The sequence below is a fragment of the Penicillium psychrosexuale genome (genome assembly GCF_028828465.1).
Source record: "Penicillium psychrosexuale strain IBT 29551 chromosome Unknown utg000003l, whole genome shotgun sequence".
NCBI lineage: Eukaryota > Fungi > Ascomycota > Eurotiomycetes > Eurotiales > Aspergillaceae > Penicillium > Penicillium psychrosexuale.
The window spans coordinates 3242052-3261165 of NW_026643188.1; the positions used below are offsets into that span (position 1 = coordinate 3242052).

At 48.4% G+C, this 19114-nt stretch overlaps 7 protein-coding genes across 7 annotated transcripts; 2 read left to right on the plus strand and 5 right to left on the minus strand.

Moving 5' to 3' along the window:
* Positions 1 to 2625: 2625 nt before the first annotated feature.
* Positions 2626 to 2913, minus strand: N7518_005113 (uncharacterized protein; the record flags this gene model as incomplete). The annotated part of the gene is made up of 1 exon (XM_057186040.1): positions 2626 to 2913. The coding sequence occupies one exon, from the start codon at positions 2911 to 2913 to the stop codon at positions 2626 to 2628; it is 288 nt and encodes a 95-aa protein (XP_057042810.1).
* Positions 2914 to 3245: 332 nt separating this feature from the next.
* N7518_005114 (uncharacterized protein) lies at positions 3246 to 4400 on the minus strand (the record flags this gene model as incomplete). The annotated part of the gene is made up of 1 exon (XM_057186041.1): positions 3246 to 4400. The coding sequence occupies one exon, from the start codon at positions 4398 to 4400 to the stop codon at positions 3246 to 3248; it is 1155 nt and encodes a 384-aa protein (XP_057042811.1).
* A 1735-nt stretch (positions 4401 to 6135) lies between these two features.
* Positions 6136 to 6738, plus strand: N7518_005115 (uncharacterized protein; the record flags this gene model as incomplete). The annotated part of the gene is made up of 1 exon (XM_057186042.1): positions 6136 to 6738. The coding sequence occupies one exon, from the start codon at positions 6136 to 6138 to the stop codon at positions 6736 to 6738; it is 603 nt and encodes a 200-aa protein (XP_057042812.1).
* A 937-nt stretch (positions 6739 to 7675) lies between these two features.
* On the minus strand, positions 7676 to 9725 carry N7518_005116 (FAD binding domain protein; the record flags this gene model as incomplete). The annotated part of the gene is made up of 3 exons (XM_057186043.1): positions 7676 to 7687; positions 7739 to 9663; positions 9722 to 9725. 3 exons carry the CDS (start codon positions 9723 to 9725, stop codon positions 7676 to 7678), a joined length of 1941 nt encoding a protein of 646 aa, XP_057042813.1.
* A 1765-nt stretch (positions 9726 to 11490) lies between these two features.
* N7518_005117 (putative GABA permease) lies at positions 11491 to 13419 on the minus strand (the record flags this gene model as incomplete). The annotated part of the gene is made up of 7 exons (XM_057186044.1): positions 11491 to 11931; positions 11995 to 12320; positions 12379 to 12780; positions 12832 to 12914; positions 12974 to 13087; positions 13143 to 13213; positions 13261 to 13419. The coding sequence occupies 7 exons, from the start codon at positions 13417 to 13419 to the stop codon at positions 11491 to 11493; spliced, it is 1596 nt and encodes a 531-aa protein (XP_057042814.1).
* A 1627-nt stretch (positions 13420 to 15046) lies between these two features.
* N7518_005118 (uncharacterized protein) lies at positions 15047 to 16837 on the plus strand (the record flags this gene model as incomplete). Its single annotated transcript, XM_057186045.1, has 5 exons — positions 15047 to 15241; positions 15333 to 15437; positions 15501 to 15725; positions 15792 to 15934; positions 15997 to 16837. The coding sequence occupies 5 exons, from the start codon at positions 15047 to 15049 to the stop codon at positions 16835 to 16837; spliced, it is 1509 nt and encodes a 502-aa protein (XP_057042815.1).
* An 88-nt stretch (positions 16838 to 16925) lies between these two features.
* Positions 16926 to 18877, minus strand: N7518_005119 (glycoside hydrolase family 47 protein; the record flags this gene model as incomplete). The annotated part of the gene is made up of 4 exons (XM_057186046.1): positions 16926 to 16965; positions 17023 to 17280; positions 17336 to 18121; positions 18177 to 18877. 4 exons carry the CDS (start codon positions 18875 to 18877, stop codon positions 16926 to 16928), a joined length of 1785 nt encoding a protein of 594 aa, XP_057042816.1.
* Positions 18878 to 19114: the final 237 nt, after the last annotated feature.

Genomic DNA, 19114 nt, shown 5'->3' on the forward strand with positions numbered 1-19114 from the left:
TATATACATCCAACCCCTATCTTCATCTGACACCCGAGTCTATTTAGTTCAAAGGTTAATAAAACCTAACACTGCAGTCACCTCGGGCCCTAAGGTAAGTCCTTTAGGCCCAGTCGATCCACCCATCACCAGGAAGATCCCTTTCGAATTAAATAAATTCAACTATTTCCCGATCGGAACGGAGCGCCTCAAAGCTTTGGATCTACCGAGACTTCACTTTGATTCGCCGTTCTGCAGAGATCTGGCATGAAAAATCGGAACTCGAAAGTCTAATTTAATAAAAGTCTCAAACCGAGGTCCTCCGGACTCAGAAACTAACTAAGAAACGGAGAAAAAAGAAAGAAATTGGCATTCTAACCGACCGTCATACCTGCCATGCCCTGAGACCCCCATTCACGAGATCAGAGATCGTGCATGAAGGAATGCAGATCATCGGATCTCGCAGGCAACCAGGGTTGTCCCTGGCGAAATGACTGATCTGAAATGTGGTTATTGGTCTAAAGCCGAGCCATTAGAGGGAGATAGAGAGGGTCCTTTCTCTGCCTCTTGCATAGTACGGAGTACTATCGGATTATATACCTACTCCGTACCGTCGGAGGAATTACTCCAGATTGGTGGGAGCATATAACTACACATGCAGTATTTGTCATTTCCATTTCCCGGTTCTTGGGTCTCCGGCTATTTTATTTTATTTTATTTCTTTTTCTCATTTCGGGCTAATTTTGGCTGTCCAACCTTATTTGCATGATTCTGACATTTGAGCTTCCACTTTGTCTATTATAAGGATTCTAGGTGTCATTGCCAAGAATTACTTCTAGAACCAATTTCCTAGCGGTATAGAACTCTGTAGCATAGTAACATAATATTACAATCTTAGGCATCCCAAAAGGGCCCTCTGCATAAGGCCAACCCGACTAGATCGTTACTAACTACATTTCTTTCAGCATGTACCCTGTAGGTCTGGACAATCCAAATTGTTTGCTTTTTGCCCGCCCAAAACAACTTAGACTCGTGTCACCGGAGGTGTATCCATGCATGATTCCGGTGTGCCAAGAGTATAGTTCGTGATAAGGCCACCAATCCTTCCTCGCCATGTAAGGTGATATTACTTACTCTTTTCTCTATTGGTCCGATCAATACTTTACTAATTTACATGGGTCTTGCTTTTTAGAATGACGTAGGTGGGGTCAGAAGTCTCTTGCTTGAATGAGTTAGGCACTTAGGCAGTGCCCGGACTTATAATTCCTGTCCCCGTGGAGTAGTATGACTTGTTGGGTCGTTTCGATGGTGAAAGGTAACGACAGGAGCCCGGGTGATCGGTCGGTTATGCGTTAGTGCCTGACTCGGGATTAGAGCCTACCTTGTTTCTTTGTTTGCTTTATGCTCAGTTGGCGTTTGCTATCCTTGTCGGCTAAATTAAAATTAGAATCGGCATCTAGCATCACCCCGCTCGATTAGGAAAGACTCTAATTATATATCCTCTAAATGGCTCTCGCTCCATTTTCAAGCTAGAAGGTCATGTACGAGTATGGAGCAGCGAGGAAGACATAGCCCACTATCATATGTGAGGGATCGTTTTCGTACCTCCTTCGATTTGGTTCACAAGGTCCCAGTTTCGGAGACTTAGCAAGACTAAGACAATCTGAGCTATATGCCAAACAAAAGCGAGGGATACATAACCGAAGTTCAAGTGCTTGGATTGTTTCCTATCTAAATATGCATAAATGTGGAATTACATCTATATTTGTCTTAGTCGCAACAGGAATTCCTGAGCATTGCCACAGCTTCGAACTGAGAGCGTCGCTTCCACGGTAGTAGAACGTCTTCCGGCTTGCGCTTTTGTGATTACACTGCAGGCAGTTTCCCCCGTTCAAGCGTCTCCACTAGTCGTATGACTCTATTTTCGCATTCAGCCCTCGCCATCGGAGTGAAGTCTCCAGCCGACGGAGAGTGACCCCACAGCGCATACCCGAGATATTGCCCGGTTTGTTCCTTTGCCTTTCCGGTTAGTGAGCGCGGCCTGCGACATCGCTGATATATCTCGCTTCGTCTGATCAAGCCCACCAGTGACATCACTAAGTCCTCCCGATCGAGATTTCGCGCATATCCCGTAGTAAACATCGATGTGAACTTGCTGTAGACAATTTCGAGGCAAGGAGTGAGCGTCGATATTTCGGTTGGCTAGTATCTCTTCTCGGTTGACGTAGGCAGTCGGTCGAGGAAGGAACGTGACTGGTTCGGTGGCAGCTGTGGACGGCGGCTTCGCCAGGTTATTGTAGGGCGCAAGGGTCTCAGGCTACCAAGCAGCAATTCTAAGCTGCCAAAGGGGGATAAGAAGCACTGCCGCACCTCGACACCCTACCATGATATAGCAGTGTGACTGTTGACGCCACAAAGCATAGGAAGATTGTCGCCGTCGACGTCTTTTGGGCTTCTAAAAAGGAGGCGGGAAAGAGGAGGAAGAATCAACTGAATTTTTATTTCGGGGTCCTATTATAGTCCCAGAAAGCAATAAACAATAAGGTCTTATCTCTGACCCGGAGCAAGCGCCATATGATCTCAGCAACGTAAATTTCGACCTCGTTGAAGAGCGATAAGTGTGTTGTTAGTATATCTGCCCAGGACTCATAGCTTGATATTCAAGGTTTTAGTGCGCGTATCGAGGCACTTTCGGATCCCGTTCGACTCGAAATTTTCGTCTAGCATGTCCCAGCGTTGTTGACCTTCCTGTGTTGTGATACCAGTAATTATAATGAGGTCTGGGTGAGCCTCAGATCGAGTTTGCACATCTTGGATGGTGGCTTCCACAGTGGAATAGAGGAGATCAAGACGTGAAGTATTGGGTGTTGGAGTCAAAGCCCTTGCAGAAATTCTGATGGGAAGGAGTTCTGGGTTTATTCCGTGTTGTGCCATTTTGACAGTAGGTGTTGGGGAAGAAAGTGGGAAAAAATTCATTAGATGACGGTGGATTTGTTACCGCCTTATATATCCAGAAGAAAGACAGCCAATAGGAGGGCAGCGATTGGTTCATACCACAGTTCACCTGCATAGACCATTGAATGCTTAACTCTATTTCCTCTATGTCACAGGTATGATATATGTTAAGATTTTAATTGTATATTCGACTATTATATTGTGCGAAGGAAGGGCTTTACAAATTAAGGAGTACTATTAAGAAACGGTAGACAACTCGACAATTCTCAATTGATTTACTCCATCAAATCATTGACTTCCACACAAGGAGATCAATCATATTCCAGCTCAGCAGCGAGGGTGCTAGATAACAGATTAATGAAGCTTGGGGCTGCTCCTGCTGTGGCACGGAGCAAGACATCGCTCTCACCATGGCTTGCTAGGTCACGCAGCCAACTATCCACACTGGCAACGGATGTATCAATCTGGGAGCGCCATTGGCCATAAGTCTCACACTCTGTAATTGAAGACACAGCGTTGATGGCATCAATTAGAGGGGAGTTGTATATCGGGCGTGGGCGGTGACTGCAAGGATGGGGCGGCGCTGGCCGACACCCTTCAAGCCCGCCATCGTACCAAAAGCTGGGGTTACATACGGGTAAATCAAAGCTGGACGTATGACCCTGCATGCAGATGAGTCGTGGGCGGACGTAATTCCAATAACCGGGTCCATGGCGTTTTGATGTGTATGCATATAAGCCGCTCGCTATTGCGCTCAATCCCATCGCACTAGGAGAGCAGATGGTATACCAACGGACGGCTGCAAGAAAGCGAGCAGCCCAAGCTTTGCCCATACCGCCATTGAGAAATATCGCAGCTCCCCTTTGGTCCCCGGTCATACCATCATACCCTAGATTTGGAATCTGGGCCACTGTCTGCACGACGACAGCAACATCGACTACTAGCGTGCCATCGCAAGCGACAAAACTGACGCCTGCTCGCAGCGCCATCATTGAATAGAACTCAGAGAAGCTGGCCTGATACCCGGTAGGTTGGAGATTACCAGCACCGCGGGTCACGAAAGTCCACAAAGTCGCGAGAATATCTGTCTCTGTATCGGCAGTGAACAACGATTTAGTAGAGCCGAGCCAAGGAATAGTCGTGATTGGCGGTGCCCTAGCACCGGGAACCCGGTCATTGAGCCATGAACACCAGGTGTCCAAAATTGGTTTGACCGAAGAATGACTGGCGTAAAAGTACCAGAGTCCTCCGAACATAACGGTAGCGAACACGTATTCAGCACTAGAAACGATGGACGATTTAGGAATTCTCGGGCGGTCCGTGGCGGTGCGCATGAGATTGTCTTTGGCGCCCTTGACAGCATTTCTCATGTTAAAAGCCGACAGCATGCAGTTTGAAGCTATCTGGCACAACTCTCTCGGCCCCGGGGGGCCTGCCTGCATATTATCCTCCATAGACTGTGACATAGTGAATACCGGGGCTTGAGGTATGTCATATATACTTGAAGCCGGCGGCAAATTGTATTGTGGAGGCGTCAATCGTATATCACTGGGTGATTCGAACACTGAAACGGCCCGGTCTATGTAATTGTCGAGAAGGGGTATACACCCTTCAGTAGCAATGTGCGGGGGGAAAGCTGGATGGCGGGATAGGAACTCCAGTCCAAGCGGATCATCGCTGCTGGGCGGTGATAGTTCAAAAGACCAATCACTAGAGGCGGCGAAGTGTGCGAAGAAAGCAACCAGGCTGCGAGCAAACAGTGCACCATCTCTGTCACCATATAGATGGCTCATCACTCCAATTTTCAGCGTTGACCGAGAGGCAGTACTGAGGAATTTAGCACCTCAGGAATATCACTGGTGGCGGCTCAATTTGCTCACTTATATCAAGGTTATAATGATAGAGGGGGGCGGCGATGAAGTTGCGTATCAAACGGAATGATATCCAGTCTCAAGTATCGGAATTTCGAATGGTCCCCAATACGATTTATCATATGAGATTATCGTGAAATGACCATGAAACAATATCTAAGGATTGCCACACAAGGGGATGTCAATGGACAAAAGATTGTGCGTATGATTCCTACGGAGAGAAATGGACAGGAGAGAGAAAGGAGAACAAAGAAAAGATAAGGGAGGAGAGAACTAGCTCACTACATGGTCCTATCATTAGGGGCCTGCGGGCCCAACACGATCTAACTCATATATAGATTAGCATCTGGTGTGAAAGGGGTTCGAACAAGTGGATGTTAAATAGTTCGCACCCCCCTGTAAAGACTAGTTACTAGCGGGAAACACACAATGGGACAGCTGCAGACGTATCTAGGAAGTATTCAGAGAAATTGCCAAGGGGAGAAGCCTGGAACTACTGGGGCTTATGGTAAGTTGATGAGATAGCAGGGAATCAGGAAGACAGAGAAGTGTATGGCTGGCTATCTATGTGTAGATACTCTTACTATGACTTGCTAGGTCTTGCAGCTTACTATCTATGCTGGCAACATGTACACTGATTGAGGGCGCTTTTAACCAGAAGTCTCACACTTGCATGGCATAGAGCCTATATCGCCGGCGATTGGTGTCGTCCTGTGTCGCTCACTACTAGTTAGTTAGTTATTGCGTCTAGATAACTATATCATAAGCCACTGGCCTGAACTATCGGGCATCCACCCCAAATTCTGCTGCCTATCTCAACAGCTCGCCAAGTCATGTCGAAATCCATACATATATCCAGTGAATCATCATTGGAGAAACCATTCTTCTTAAACAAAATCCAATAACAGTATATAAAATAAGCGCAACTTCCTGTGCGTTGGCGGTGAGTCATGTCACTGCCCGATGATGGCCCCAACCTGATGCAGGGATGTTGAAACGCCACTCCACGGGAAGAAATACATATAGATGGACTTCATTGTTTTTGCAGTCAGTTTCTCTATTTCATTGCTCAGAAGATGAATATCAAATGGAGGGTTTACTAGGTGCCCTATACATGTCCCTTGTGGCCCGATAAGACTGTCTCACTTTGTTTAGCTGCATAGCTTGGCAGGGTATCAGCCCGTTTACAAGGCTGAGTTCATGCGGGGAGCCCTGTTGGCTGGAAGAACGCGGCTTAAAGAGGACTTTTTCCCCTTTATTTCTTTCCTTTCTCTTTCTTCCCTCGTCGGTTGCTTTTCCATACAAGCTTTTTCCAAAAACGAAATCCATCATGCGTATCATTTTGTTTCTCGCAACGGCGCTAGCCGCTCTCGTAACCGCAGATGGAGCCACTAGAATCAACTATTTCGGGGGCGGAATGGAGTGGGTTCGTCAACTGAACCTCCACCCATGGACCAGCACAGCTGCCAGCGTCGCTGGGATCAATGCCGTCGCTACCACCTACAGAATCGGATGTCTGAGCGATGCGCCCAAGTCTGATTGCGAGATCGCTACACCCTGGACCATGATCCAGGGCCCCAAAACCTACAGTCTCACGGGTGTCTATACCGTGTCGGGCTCGGGATCGATCAATGCTGTGACTGGAACCCACAACTTCGATTGTACTTTCGCCAAGGTTACCGAGTCTCCTTCTTGTTCGTTTAGCGTGAAAGTCACCGGCACCACTGCAGGCGTTTCCTATTCAACTTCCACCTCTACCTCCATCAAAAATATGCCAACGCAGTCTTACACTTCCTACGGGATCGATGTCACGGCCGGAACAGCTTTATTCACTGCCAGTCAGGCAACTAAGACTCCCAATGGGGCAGCCGCCATGATTACTGCTGCGCCAATGGGGGCAGCCGCTGTCGTGGCAATTGCTGCCATGCTTTAGTGATGGGTTGACCTTTTGCACACGCCGTCCCTATTTTAACCTGGCATTTTGGGTAGATCTCATTCGACGTCTCAACAACATTGTTTCTTTTTTCAAGCTGCCTCAGAGTTACCACTACACCGCTACTTTATGTGGAGCAGTCACTCCTCAATCTCAAATTGACGGCATATGTACTCCGTACTAGCCGATGGAATAGTAAGCTAGAGTTGTTGGGGCTCATTGATGCAGATGGAATCAGAGAGAATAGGATGAAAATGAAAAACAAGTTCAGACATTTAACACTGAATATGCACTTGCAACAATTAGGAGAGGACCGATGAAAGCCTCATAGCTGTAGATGGTAGGTGGCGTAAATTAGGAGAACGATGAATAGTTCAGATGGTCAGCTGAGGATGGCCGTTGAGAAGAAAGCTAGAGATCAATGATGTTTGATGTTTGATCCCCTTTGTATAAGTTGGTAAACTATTGTAGGACTATTGTGTCGTCGGTTTTTTGTTTTGGGTTGGGATCTGAGACTGTCCTGAAGAGAGCAGCAAATACCACATGGCAACAGTGTATGGAGAATGAATATTCAGATAGAAACAAATATTGATTTATGCATGTTCAACTTAAACTGGATGAAAGATCACAAGGGATGAAACTGAGGAACAAGAACTGGGATACCAAAATATAAACGAAGAAAAAAACAGATAACCACCTCGCTAAAATGAACATGAATCGGGCGAAGAGCAAAATGATGGAAGGCCAGTCGACGACCTGGTCGAGTGTGTCTAGCCATGGGCTCGTAACAGAAAAAAACAAACAACCGCAGAGCTTCTACATGCGGGCAGGAATAAATATGTACAGAGGAAAGACCAATGTTTTTTGCATATGGTTGGAATGAGCACTTAGCCATCAAGGCATAATGCGTCAAGCCAACCACGTATAATTGAAGTGATCACCAAGTTTCCTTACAGCAAGTCAGCATAACCCACAAACATCAAAACACATCAAAACTTACAGCAATATACTGTCCAGCCTCCTTCTTCCGCTGCCAGAACATATCGGCCTCTTGAGCATTGAGATTACCCTTGGCCATAGCAACATCAATAAGAGCAGCCTCAACACCCTCACCCATACCTTTACCCGAACCACAAACAAAGACACGACCATCAAGCGAGTTGATCACAAACCAAACAAGATCAGCCTGGTGTCTCACCTCCTCTTGCACATAGCGACTCTCGCCCCTACGGCTCTGCACAACAGTGCGCACCTTATCCTCATGCACGCCCCACTCGCCCGAGTAAAGCTCATCAAGGAGCGAGTCACGGACACCCTGCAGCACCCAGACCTTATTGGCGCAGTTTGCCGACTGCAGACGGCGCTGCACGAAGCCGCGGAAAGGCGCGATGCCAACACCCGCACCAATGAGCAGCATTGGACCGTCCGAGGCAAAACGCGTTGCAAGCGGGTTCGCCATCAGTCCTCGGAACATGGGTACATGTAGGTCGACTTTCTCGCCAGAGGCTTCGGCGGCAATCGCTCGCCGTGCGAGGGACTCCAGGAACCCGGACCCTGCGCCTGTGCGGGACCCACCGCGCCAGTCATCGGATTCGGCGACTGTGACGGCGATCTCAATTAGGCGTCGGCATTCGGTGCCTTTGTAATGGCAGGAGATCTGGGGGTCTTGGGAGAGGGAGTAGAAGCGGGGCATGAGGGTGTTGAGAACGGAGAGAAGGTGGTCGAGAGGTGGTTGAGAGCTTGAGAAGGCGGTTAGGAGTTGGGTGAGGGAGACAAAAGAGCTTGTGCGTAGGTCGCAGAATGCACCTTGACCTTGGGCTGAGGACAGGTATTTGAGAATTTTCTTCTCGTTTGGCTCGCTTGTGTATTCGGCGAGGAGGCGGAAGAGTGGCTTTGTTGGGGCGTAACTCTGGATGTCGGAACACCAGCTTAGGACTTCGCGACGGGTAGTGATCAGCTCGCGAGGCTTGTCGTCGCCCCAGATTGTCGGCCAGCGGCCTTTGGTTGTGCGCATAAGGACTTTCTTATCGCGCATAGACTTTGGGACACCTAGGAGGTTGAGCACCTCTTCGACTTCGGAGTCCTTGTTCTTGGGGCACACGCCAATTGCACCGCCAACTACAAAGTCAACCATCCCGCTTTCGGCGGGGTAGTCGGTGACATCGATATCAAAGTGGTATGTACGTTTCTCGGCACCGGGCCCTGTCAACTCACGGGTGTGGAACAGAGGCGCACGGTACACCTGGTAAGGTGGGTGCGGCTGCACGAATTCCGGCGGGTGGTCTGCAGGGCCAAAGGTCAGATCGACCGCCGATGCCGGGATCGGCTTGAATGAAACGGTCTTCTCTGGGAGCGGGGCAATGTTGGAAAGTTCACTGTCCATGGTGAGGAGATCCAGGTTCAGCTTGAGGCTATCAAAGGCCTTATTGCCAACAGGTCCAACGATGGAATTGAAGCCTGAGATCGGTCCATCTACAGGGCGCAATGCCTGTCCCCGGCAACAACCCCCACCACAGCAGAGGGATTGAAGCTTCTGAGTACCCGCTGTGCCAACATTCCCCAACACCCTTCGCATGTCGTCCGAGTTCTGTGAGATGAGGACAGTAGATGCTCGTCGACGTTGCCGACCATCCTCGACCTTTTCCTCTGCATTTTCATCCTCCGATTGGGACTCGGTGGGTGGAGTTAGAGGGCTATTGGGGGAATTTGAGCCGCTCGATGCAGTGCCCTGGGAGGAGCCCGAGGAGATGACGTTGAAATTGATGTCGGTCACCGAGAGAGAACGCACACCTCGAGGCTCTTCTGGAATTGGGTTATCTGGGTGGGAAGTCGAGGACTTTGGGATTTCCTGATAAGTGCCTCTGCGGGGGGGGGACCCCGTTGACGCATAAGTCGGCGACGGCATGATGGATTGAACGGCATGAACTAATTTGATCAGCATGTGAGTCTGGGATTGAATTGGGATTGGGTGTCCTCCACCTACCCATGACGAAATTGAGAGGAGTGTTGGGAGTCACCGAAAAGTTGTACAAAAGTCGGCGCAATGAGGGAAGACCGGGGTATATGAGTCGAGACGTGACGATGGCAAGGGGATGTAGTAGAACCCCCTTTTTTTTTCCTTTCTATGAATAGAGCATGGAAACAGAATAGTGGGATGAGGGAAGAGAAAGCGGATCCGAAGAATTGGTCGGGACGATAGTTCCGTAAAGAGAATTGGGAAAAGCGAAAATGACGGTATGGGAATGAGAAATACAGGGTCTCAGCGTTGAAGATCGGAAACAGAACAGGGATTTTATCAGATTCGCCACATTCCTCGTCACCAGTATGTTACGCGGTTGGTTCCGGCCTTGATCGTTTACATGTAAATAGAGCTCGAATATAAGATCTCGACTTATCGTTGATCTCGAATGTCAGCAGTAATCAGGACTCGACTACTGGATATGGCACCGGCTCCATTTGGGGTCATTGTATCCATCCAGATCGACGGTGCATATGAAGGTGCACTTGTACTTTACCCGTATTCGGTGGCGGAAACCGCCGAGAGAGTCCCAGTTGGCTGCTACCATATTCAAATGTCATATGATATGGACATATCTTACGTTGACCAGGGGGGGTTCGACACGGATGTTTTGAATTCGCACAAGAAAATGCAAGTTCCGGGGTGGGCCGACAGGAAATGTTGAATTGGAACAGGTGTAATGTATGTAACGTGACAGTACCATACATGATACCTCGGTTATCAGATCAATCAGATAGCAAACAGCGGATTCCAATGTCCGAGTATGTAATCAAATCCCATCTGATAACCCAACGTGTCACGACACTCTCCACATGATGTGTGTTCTATTTGCAAAGGGGCACTGATTGCAATCAAAATCCCCTGAGTCCAAGCCTCGAGGCCCCGTCTTTACAAAATACCAAATGGATCTCGCTCTATAGACTCCCCCACTTTCCGACCAGCCGGACCTACCGGTAGAGTTACGTATCCCGTTGGCCCATCACAGCTCTCATAGCTTACACGTCCCTAACCCTCGGTAAACCAATTTCCCAACCATCCGGTCCAATGTGGGGATACCAGGCCGAGATCAATCAGTGGGTCGGATTTTGAACGAGCTAGGGATGTTCTAGAAAACCAGTAAAACAGATCACCCCTGGAGCTTTCAGGCTGAAAGGTTCACTGATAGGCCGGTCGATTCAATAATAACACATAGCTGAAACCACTCCCTACCGAGATCAGCTGATTCTTTCGCGCATATGTAGCCCGTCCCCCGGGCTTTTGGTGTTTTCACCAAGTCTCTATTCTATACTAGTGGCACTGCATTCGCGATCTTGCATTGGTCCATTCGATATTCTTTGTCACGTCGGGTAGGAAGGCTGGGGTTTGCATACAAAGTACGGAGTTCGGAGTACTCCGTAGTTATAAAGCGTTTGAGTTATAGGGGGAAGAAACCTTAGAAGGGCTAACAGGTTCCATCTGATAACTTAATTTTAATGCCGATGGCCGGCTGAACTTCCGAGACCTCCCAATCGAGTAACTATCATCACAGATAGGGGTGTGTACCACGTCATTATTATACTATGTTGGTTTGTTTGAAGACGAATGAAATAATGATACTCGATAATAACAGCAGAATCCCAAGACCGTACCTATATACGGAGTACGTCACGTCATCACGTCATCTCTAGCATCCAAACATAAACAGAAAAATAATAACAGAAAAGAAAACAAATCCTCCAGCCCAACCAAACACTCTAACTATTTTCATCCCGCTGGACCAAAGCCACAGGCGGAATAAAATGATGTCTTCCCCGAACCAAATAATAAATAGTCGCAGATCCAATGATGCCAACATACATCGCCACACTCCAGTTCATTGTTTCAGCCGTAACATCCGTCGATAGAGGGAAAAACGCAAAGACAAAGATCGGACACAGGAACGCCAACGCTCCAAGATTCACTGCCATGCCAAATTTCCCAAGTGACCACCGGTGGTGTGGGAGCGGCTCGCCCCGAATGCGTTTTAGGAATACGCACCCGATCGAGATGATATAAGCGGATAAAAGGGATGTGATGGTGAGCGAGATGACGGCATTCAGAGCGACCTCTGATCCGATGTTGATCATCGATAGTAGCACTGTGATGACTAGAGACACCATCACGGAGTTGAGGGGGATGTTCCAGCCTGGTGTGACCTGGTTATGTGTTAATATTGCTGAATTTACACCTCTTACTAGGATGAGGAAGACGTGGCTTACATATGCAAAAAAGGACGAAAAGGGCAGTCCCTCGTCCCGGGCAAACGACCAAAGCTGGCGCGATGCCGTCGCCACTTCGGTGATTGTGCTGGCGGTCAGCGTCACCACCAGCACGGCCGTCATGGCGTTTGTCGCGGCGATGCTACCCGTGGTATTGTAGAATATCTGGATAAATGGGAATCCGGTCGGGGTATCGAGGACTCTGTCGACCTCGCCTAAGGTGAAGCACAGTGTGATCAACATAATGAACCCCAACACGCCATTAACGGCGACAGAGGACATCATTGCCTTAGGGAGTGTCTCTGATGCGTCCTTAATTTCTTCGGCTTTTGAATGTCAGCATGATTTACCAAGTCTGTGGTCGTTCATAGAGTTCTTCCTTACACATATGAACCGAGCAATCATAACCAAGCATGGATGTTATGGTAGTAGACAAACCGACCATTGTTGCCGTCCCAGGGCTATCCCAGCCGCCCCCATTGTTGAACGTGGTGAAGACTGCGTGGGCATTGTTGCGTGGTGCGAGTACCCACAGCGGGATAATGATAGCGAACAGACCAACAACATGAATGATCAAAATCAATCCTTCCACGAAGGGAAGATTCTTGGCTAGGAAGGTGTTGAATAAGATTGAGAATGTCGAGATGGCAATTACTAGCATGGTGCCATGCCATCGCTGGAAGTTATAGTCTGGCTGGTTCAAGACGATCAGGCCTTGAATGATTGTGCCAGCAAGGTACGCGATGGATACAATGGCGCATTGCCACCCCATTGCAGAAAGCCATCCTGAGATGATATGTTAGCGGATTAGGCTTACACAGGAACTGGCTATGTTACCTGTGATATAGCTGAGGTACTTTTGTCCTCTCTTTGGTGCGAACTCCGACACCCAATGATACTGTCCACCAGCAGTGGGAGCCCTATTTATCGATTGATTAGCGGTTATTTGTGAAGAAGCAGTAAGCCGACAGTCACATACATCGAGGCCATCTCAGCAATGCTGGCGTAGACAAGGGTAAACCCCAATGAGACGCTGATGAACCCCCATATCAAGCCCGCGGTACCCCCATCGGTCAAGCCAGCCGCCAACAATCTATTAATGGAGTCAGTAGTCTGCATGATTATTATATGCAGGGACTCGCACATACGTCAAGATAACTTCCCATGTGCAGATCAAAGTGCATCCAAATCCAACAATAGAAATAAACCGAAAGTTTCTCTTCCTGATGTTAACACAGCCGGAACAACAAGAGCAGAGCAACTTACTCGTAGAACCTGCACTCGACCTAGAGCATTCATATCACGCTTATCCGCCAGCGTGCCCATATACTGAGGCTCAACAAGGCCTTTCTCTGCGTACTCCTCGTCGTCAAGGCCAGTCATCGTCTGCTGCGAGTCAGGTCTGGACCTGCTGATGATTGTCATGATCACGCGTGTGGCCGAAAGACTGAATAGACTCTATTGAAGAGGAGAAAATAAAATTCTCCGCAAAAATATAGGGGATTGCGAGAATAAGAACGAAAGTCGATATCCCCTGGCAACTCGACGCCCCGGAGGATCTAGGGTGCGAAGTACGAAAGCGCCCAATGACAAAAGCACACTCTAATAAAGCTAACAAAAAAGAATGTAACCAGAAGAAGCAGGTATTAGGAGAAAACCCAAAGGACTAGAGTCATGACGGCCACTGAATTTCCGGGATTGAAGCGTGGTATTGACGTGGGAGCAAGGCATGGTCTAAGGAAAATTCTCGTGCACCATGTGGGAGAGCACATCTCCTCGGAACACCCAGGCAGCGATCCGAATGATACATCGTTCTTTGCCGAATGGTGCTGCATCTAATTCAATCAGGAATGGGACTGTTGAAACTAATTTTTGGGGTTTGCTATCCCTTGTCTCTTGCCCGGAATGGGGCTATTGCAACCTTGCATGCCAGGGGTTGAATATTATCTTTAATCTTGGAAGATATTGGAGTCTTGACTGACTATCGGGGTTGTAATGCTAATTTAAATCCTTCTAATCCTTCTATATATTTCTATCGCTGTTGTATATAAACCATGACTTGTTTAAGAGCGCATTCACCGAAATTGTAGCCAACACAAAGTACGAAATATAAACAAACCTAACCCCTTCGGCACCGCTGCCCGACACATTTCTGATGCATCATTTGCGCTAGCCATCTAGACCTATCAATCCCTGTCGCACGTCCCTCGTTGCTTATCCCCCAGACAATTCCGCCACACTCCATGCCTGGCTCGAACCAAATAACGGGTGGATGCATGAACCCCTCGCTTTATTTGCTCAAGAGAAAACCACATGGCCTATCGGATCACAACCTCCTAAAGACCCACAGCCTACTTCTGAAGGGGCGCACGATGATCGACAACCCTACAGCGGGCCGCCGTGCCCTAAACGCGTGCTCACAGTACGGATAACTCCGTACCATATCGAAGTTCGACGTGAGGGAGAGAAGTAAAATCACCATTCCAACCAGATGACCTTCGCTTAAACCAAAAATGATAATTGCCACCATTTATATCCTTTAACGAAAGAAAGGGATAAACCAGCCATACGCATTCGAATACCGCCTACAGCATCCGCTCACATCGAGCGAATCCCACCAGCCCTATTTACGTACATGCCTGAACTCGATAGTCTATCTTTTTATCGGATATCGGCATATGACCTACGAAGGCAGAATAATTCACAATCCCAAGTGAGTGGGAGAAATGGAACCTAGCTTAACCTTTATTGCCTCGCCTTGACGCCCGCATACCTCCTGCTTGTGCTTTTCTATACAACGTATACAAGCGTCTCAAATTGAACCCCTTCTTCCGCAGTAATTTACATCCCGCCATTCAGTCCACATGGCTCCCAGATCTGACAGCCTTTCACAGTCGCTTCTGTGTCTGTGTTGATCAGCGAAGCCCATATATACATTCCACATACTACAACCATAGTATATCCTTCCCTCCACATGACATAGATCATAACCACAAGAAGGGTACTTTTTTAGACTACATCGTTTGCGGCGGCTCCTGCTTCCTCCCCTGCCATGGGCCCCTATGTGCCGCCAGGCCAGTCGCCACCCTTCGAGGTCGTCGATGACTTACATCATGGCGCATGGGTGATAATTACCGCCGCAATGGGACTGGTTGTATCTCTCGCGTGTTTCTTGATTCGACTGTATGTGCGGCTCATGCTGATTCCGCCGTTTGCGCGCGATGATTGGATTTTGTTGGGTGCTACAGTGAGTTAGGGCTTGACGAGTCGAGTCAGGTTTGGGGTGGGAGAGTTATCTGAGTACGTACCGCTGACATATTATTTTACTTGTTGTACAGGCTACCGCAGTGGTCCAATCAAGTCTCATCTTTTATGCGTGCTCGCGCGGGTTCGGGACTTCTATATCGTTGTTGAAGGATGGTCGACTCGATCAGATTCAAGCTGTAAGTTGTCATTTGAATCCTACTGCTTTGTATCAATGGACCCAAACTGAGCAGCTATCAAAGTTAATTGCAGCAAGCGATATCATCGCGCTGATAATCATTTACCTCTCCAAATGCTGTGTCGTGGCTATCTACCTCCGCCTCACGCCTCAGAAACCACATAACCGCGCATCCTGGGCGACATTAGCTCTGTGCACTGCCTGGGTTATCCCTGCTATATTCATCGTCCTAGTCAACTGTGAGCTAAACACACCTTGGCGGAGTGATGGTGGGCAATGCAACGACTTGGTACGTAAACCCCATGATATACCACGCATCAGCTCCCTGAAGCCGTTTCTCACCTCGCAACAATAGTACATACGATGGCAATTCATCGCAGCAGTCGACGTTATAACCGAGCTTCTTCTCTTCATCTTAGCCGTGGTCCTCCTTAAAGGCCTATTTATGTCCGTTCGCCGCAAACTAGCCGTCGGCTTCGCATTTATATTCCGCTTTCCGTGAGTAATCCGCATTCACCCTATGCTCAATCTCAAATCCAAGACTAACCGCCTAATTCAAGCCTCATAATATTCTCCTTAATCCACATTTCAACCCTCCATACAGCCCTAAAGAGCAAAGACACAACCCTCGCCGCCGTCAAACCAACAGTCTGGATGCAAGTCGAGCTCCAGTACGCCCTAGTCGCATGCAGTGTATTCTGTCTCCGACCCTTCATGGCAGCCGTCAGCACCAACTACGGTACGGCGGGCGACTCAACGCTGGAAGGTAGCGCGTCAAGATCAAACGGAACAAGAGAAGGCTCGAAGACCGGGTCTGGCTCGGGCTCGAATTCAAATACCGCTTCGAGGTCCCAGTCGCATTCTCGCATGCAGAGGAAAAGAGCTGGTACAGGATCAGGACTGCCACCGGTTCCTCCGGCCGTTAGTGCTTCTGGTTCTGGTTCTCGGTCGCGACAGTCAGAGAATCATGGCCCCGGTCAGGGCGCTCCGCTGTGTCTTAATACCAGTACCCATGCGCACAGAGCACTTGGAAATAATACAAGGGATAGGCATAGTGGCAGCTCGGATACAGTTTACCCACCAGTGCGTCGGTCAATGTTCCCTCTCAGCGCGCCGCGCAAGAAGTTGAGCTTTCAGATGCTGGATAATGGGAAGAATGGTATGAGGGCTGGGTCTGGGGGTTTGTTTACGGATGAGTCGGATTTGATTGAGCTTATGCCGAGGTCGCATACTCGGCATGCGAGCTATGCGACTGAGCTAGAGGATGAGGAGGGGGCGGATAAGATGGTTATTCATAAGGAGATTCGGTATTCGATTCAATATGAGGATGAGGATGAGGCTGAGTTGAGGAGGCGGGAGGATTTGAAGATTAATTCTGTTGATGTTACTGCTTATGTATAATTTTATTTCTATATTATGGCTTCTTGTAGGATGTGTGGATGTGGGATATTAGATGAAAGTTGTACACAAAGTCTCAATATTATAACGCTTAAGTTGTTGGTCGTTTGAAAGGATGGGCTTCAGTGCTCCTAAAAAAAAGGGTTAGCTCATGAAGACGGTATAAACACAGTTGGCCGCAAACATACAGCACATAGTCATCCAGACTGATATGATCTGGCTCAGAAAAGATGAGATAGAGGTACTTCAAAGTTTCGGCAAGCCAAAAGCTCTCCATTTTGTCCTCGTGTTTTGGTTTCAAATGACGCACATCGTTGATAGACGAGTGGCCAAATTTAGTTCGGGTCGCCTTGTCGATATTCTTAAACATGCGCCACGCTGAGTCTTGCAGAGTCTTATCTCCAGTAATCCGGTACATGACGAATAGAGACTCAAGAGCTTCAGGTCTGGATGGGACATATGTTAGTGGGCTGCACTGGGAGGAATGGGATAAATTCATACCTGAGTTTATACGATGCGTCTCGAACACTAGTCACACCGGGTGGCAGACGCTCAACCTCGATCTGGACCTCCGCTTTTTCGCGGTCCTCCTCGGTATCGATAGAGTGCGATATGACATCTGACATCCACTGCTCTTCATCCCACGGACACTCATCAATGTGCTGGCAAGGACTGACTCTGAAAACCTCCGGCATAATTCCTGAAGGCATAACATCATATGCCCAGACGCAGCCGTCGGTAAGTCCCCGAGCAACATACATATCCTCCGGCCGATTGAAAATCTTAGCTCCAATAGCCACGGTGCCGCCCATGAAGCACTTGAGGTGGTCAGGCGCGTACTGGAAGGTCTTCGAGTCACCCCGTAGTGCGACGACGTTAGCCGTAAAGAGAATGTGTTGGTCCTCATCCTGGGTCATTCCTCTGAACAGCAGATTCTCATTGAATGTTTCAATGGCCTTTTCGTACATTCGGTGATATTTATCTGTCTGTCCACCCAGGAGAATGTGTTCCTTGGGCAAGTATTCGTAGGCGGAATCGGCACATCCGCCGATAGTGAATTCGGAATCGTCGAATGTCATTAGGTCGGTGTTAATCCATGTCGGCCACATGCCAGGCATCCGGGTCTTGTCTTGTCCGATCTCGAGCTCGTTCATGATTCGCTGCACGGCATCGTAGTATTTGGGATCACCGGTCAATTGGGTCAAGCGGGTGAACTCCATCGTCAAGGAGCCCATTTCCGCTAAGCTTGTGCGTGATGATGGTGTAATTTCTTTGCCTTGGGCGGATCTAGATATTGTCAGTCACAAATTCTCGTTGCATAGTATTTTCTATTTTGGCATACCTTATCCATTCCCAACGCACTTGGGGCATGCGATTATGCGTATCAAACGCATTGAAGATCATCTCGCCCAGTTCAACGGCCTTTCTCAGCAGGATAGGATGTTTGCCCTCGGTCAGGTCATGAGCAGCAATAAAGCCACCCATATAGCGAATGATGATCTCAAAGACAGGCACCTGCCTGCTCTTGGTCGTTGTAAAGTCGATTTCCTCCAGAGCTTCCAGAGCCAGCTGGAGCTCATCGTCCAGTCCCATAATCACCAGCGCATCTAGCGAATCAACAAGCGTGGCACCCCATCCATTGAAGGTATCCTGGTACCCTCCAGTGCGAGGTTTCACCTCGTCTCGCATCCATGCATAATCCTTATATCCATTCCATGAATGAAGAAACGCCTCCTTCACAGCATCCCGCTTCTTGAGTCTGGCCTTGCGCTCGCCGTGGGTTTCTTCAGGGAAGTCATGCTGTATGCGGGGAATTTTCGCTGAACTTGTTGGTAGCGGTATGTACTCTGTAACAGGGAATCGCTCGGTGACTTTATCTAGACGGATAGCATCATGCCGAATAGTGCTGTCTTTTCTGGAGATTGGCTTTGCTAGACGACCTCGGCATGTTTTTGTACTAGGGAGCCAGAAGAGGAAAACGTATGTCGCGACAATCAGAAACAACGCTGTTGACAAAGGTCGATTTTTGCGCTTGTTGTACATAATAAATGAATGGAGTAGAAAGATTTCAAAATAACCCAAGAGACAACAAAGGAATAGTCATAGGAAGCCTAGAGAAGGAGTGGAATGATGTACAAGTCAAGTCAAGTAGGGACCAGTAGCAAATGCCGGCATGTCTCAGAGTGAACAAGATCCTGATAATTAGAGCAAACAAAGGAGGAAACATATTTCACAAAATGTGGCACGTCATGGATTGTGAGAGGTCTCTAGGGAATCAGA